General features: G+C 41.6%; 1 protein-coding gene across 1 annotated transcript; it reads right to left on the reverse strand.

Annotated features, from left to right (window-relative positions):
• Positions 1-51: 51 nt before the first annotated feature.
• SARC_16331 (hypothetical protein) lies at positions 52-573 on the reverse strand (the record flags this gene model as incomplete). Its single annotated transcript, XM_014289560.1, has 2 exons — positions 52-290; positions 565-573. Coding segments are annotated over 2 exons (248 nt in total), but the record flags the coding sequence as incomplete, so codon positions are not given.
• Between the last annotated feature and the right edge of the window lie 774 nt (positions 574-1,347).

Consider the following 1,347-nt stretch of genomic DNA (forward strand, 5'->3'; position numbering starts at 1 on the left):
TACGCACACGCAAATGCACACACACACACGCAAATGCACACACACACACACCTGGCTGTAAGGTTTGAGGCTATCGACAGACTGTGTTCCGGGGGTAGCTCCATCATCCAGGCCTCTCGTACAGGCGCATCGTCACCTTCTTTGCCTTTGTTGTTCAATTGATCTTTGGTTTTACGCATGCGTTCTTCTATTATACGCAACTTATCTTCGAGTGTGTCGTCAGATGATTTGTAAGCTGTGGTGGGTACTGCCGGGCCCACAAAATCATCATCGCTGAGGCCCGCTTGCACCTGGAAGGAGGACGGGCACAAGGTTTTGAATTGATTTGGTGTACAACGGTATACTCATGAACATACATTCACACAATATATATATATATATATATATATATATATATATGTACCTACATTTATATACATTCATGTATACACATAAGTATATATACACACATAAACATAGGTATATATACAAACATACACATAGTATATATACATACATACACATAGGTATATATACATACATACACATAGGTATATATACATACATACATATATGTACACATACACACGCCATTCCTTCAAGTCAGTTTCCAAAGGACTTACTACCTCTTTCTCGCCTTCTTTGGCCCGTTGAACGTTGTCTCAGAGTGTATACGTCGTGTGAATAGTTGGATGTCGTGTGAATAGTTGGATGTGCATGTAGATACATAATAACGGCGTGAGTGTGCGTGTTATGTATGTGCCATCCGATATGAAGGTGTGAATTTAATGTTGACCTCGCCCTTATCACTTTACGTATGTGGGTACATAGTTCAAATGTACGCATTCGTGCCTTTCGGTGGAGGCGACTCGTATGTGTTGTCTGTGTGTATGTGTCTGTACATGTCTCGTTCAGAACCATAGATACCTACAAGGCCCATGGTGTCCTAAACTCTAAACCATAAACCCTCTGATACACCGGGTGATATGCAATAACACGAAAAGTACCGAACATCATACTACGTGTACCAGAGCAAAGTCGCGATGCAAATCAACACCCTGCGGAGGCATTGCAGGGCCACAAACAGGCTTTTGAACTGTGGTCTGGGAATGTTCGGTACTGATTTTCTTACTGGACGAAGAATGGCTTCCTGCATGAAGTGGTTTCCCAATGAATGGAGAAGAGCGAACACTGTAAGCAGTAGGTGATTATGGCAGATATGATGTATGTTGGATGTATGTTGGGCAGGGACGTACTAGAAGCGTATCTGTGGTAGAGTGCACGCTCACACAGATATACATACGTATACAGACATCTAGTGTATATACGCGCAAAAGAATATATATATATATATATACATACTTGTAT

Source organism: Sphaeroforma arctica (assembly GCF_001186125.1).
Source record: "Sphaeroforma arctica JP610 unplaced genomic scaffold supercont1.7837, whole genome shotgun sequence".
Taxonomy (NCBI): domain Eukaryota; class Ichthyosporea; order Ichthyophonida; genus Sphaeroforma; species Sphaeroforma arctica.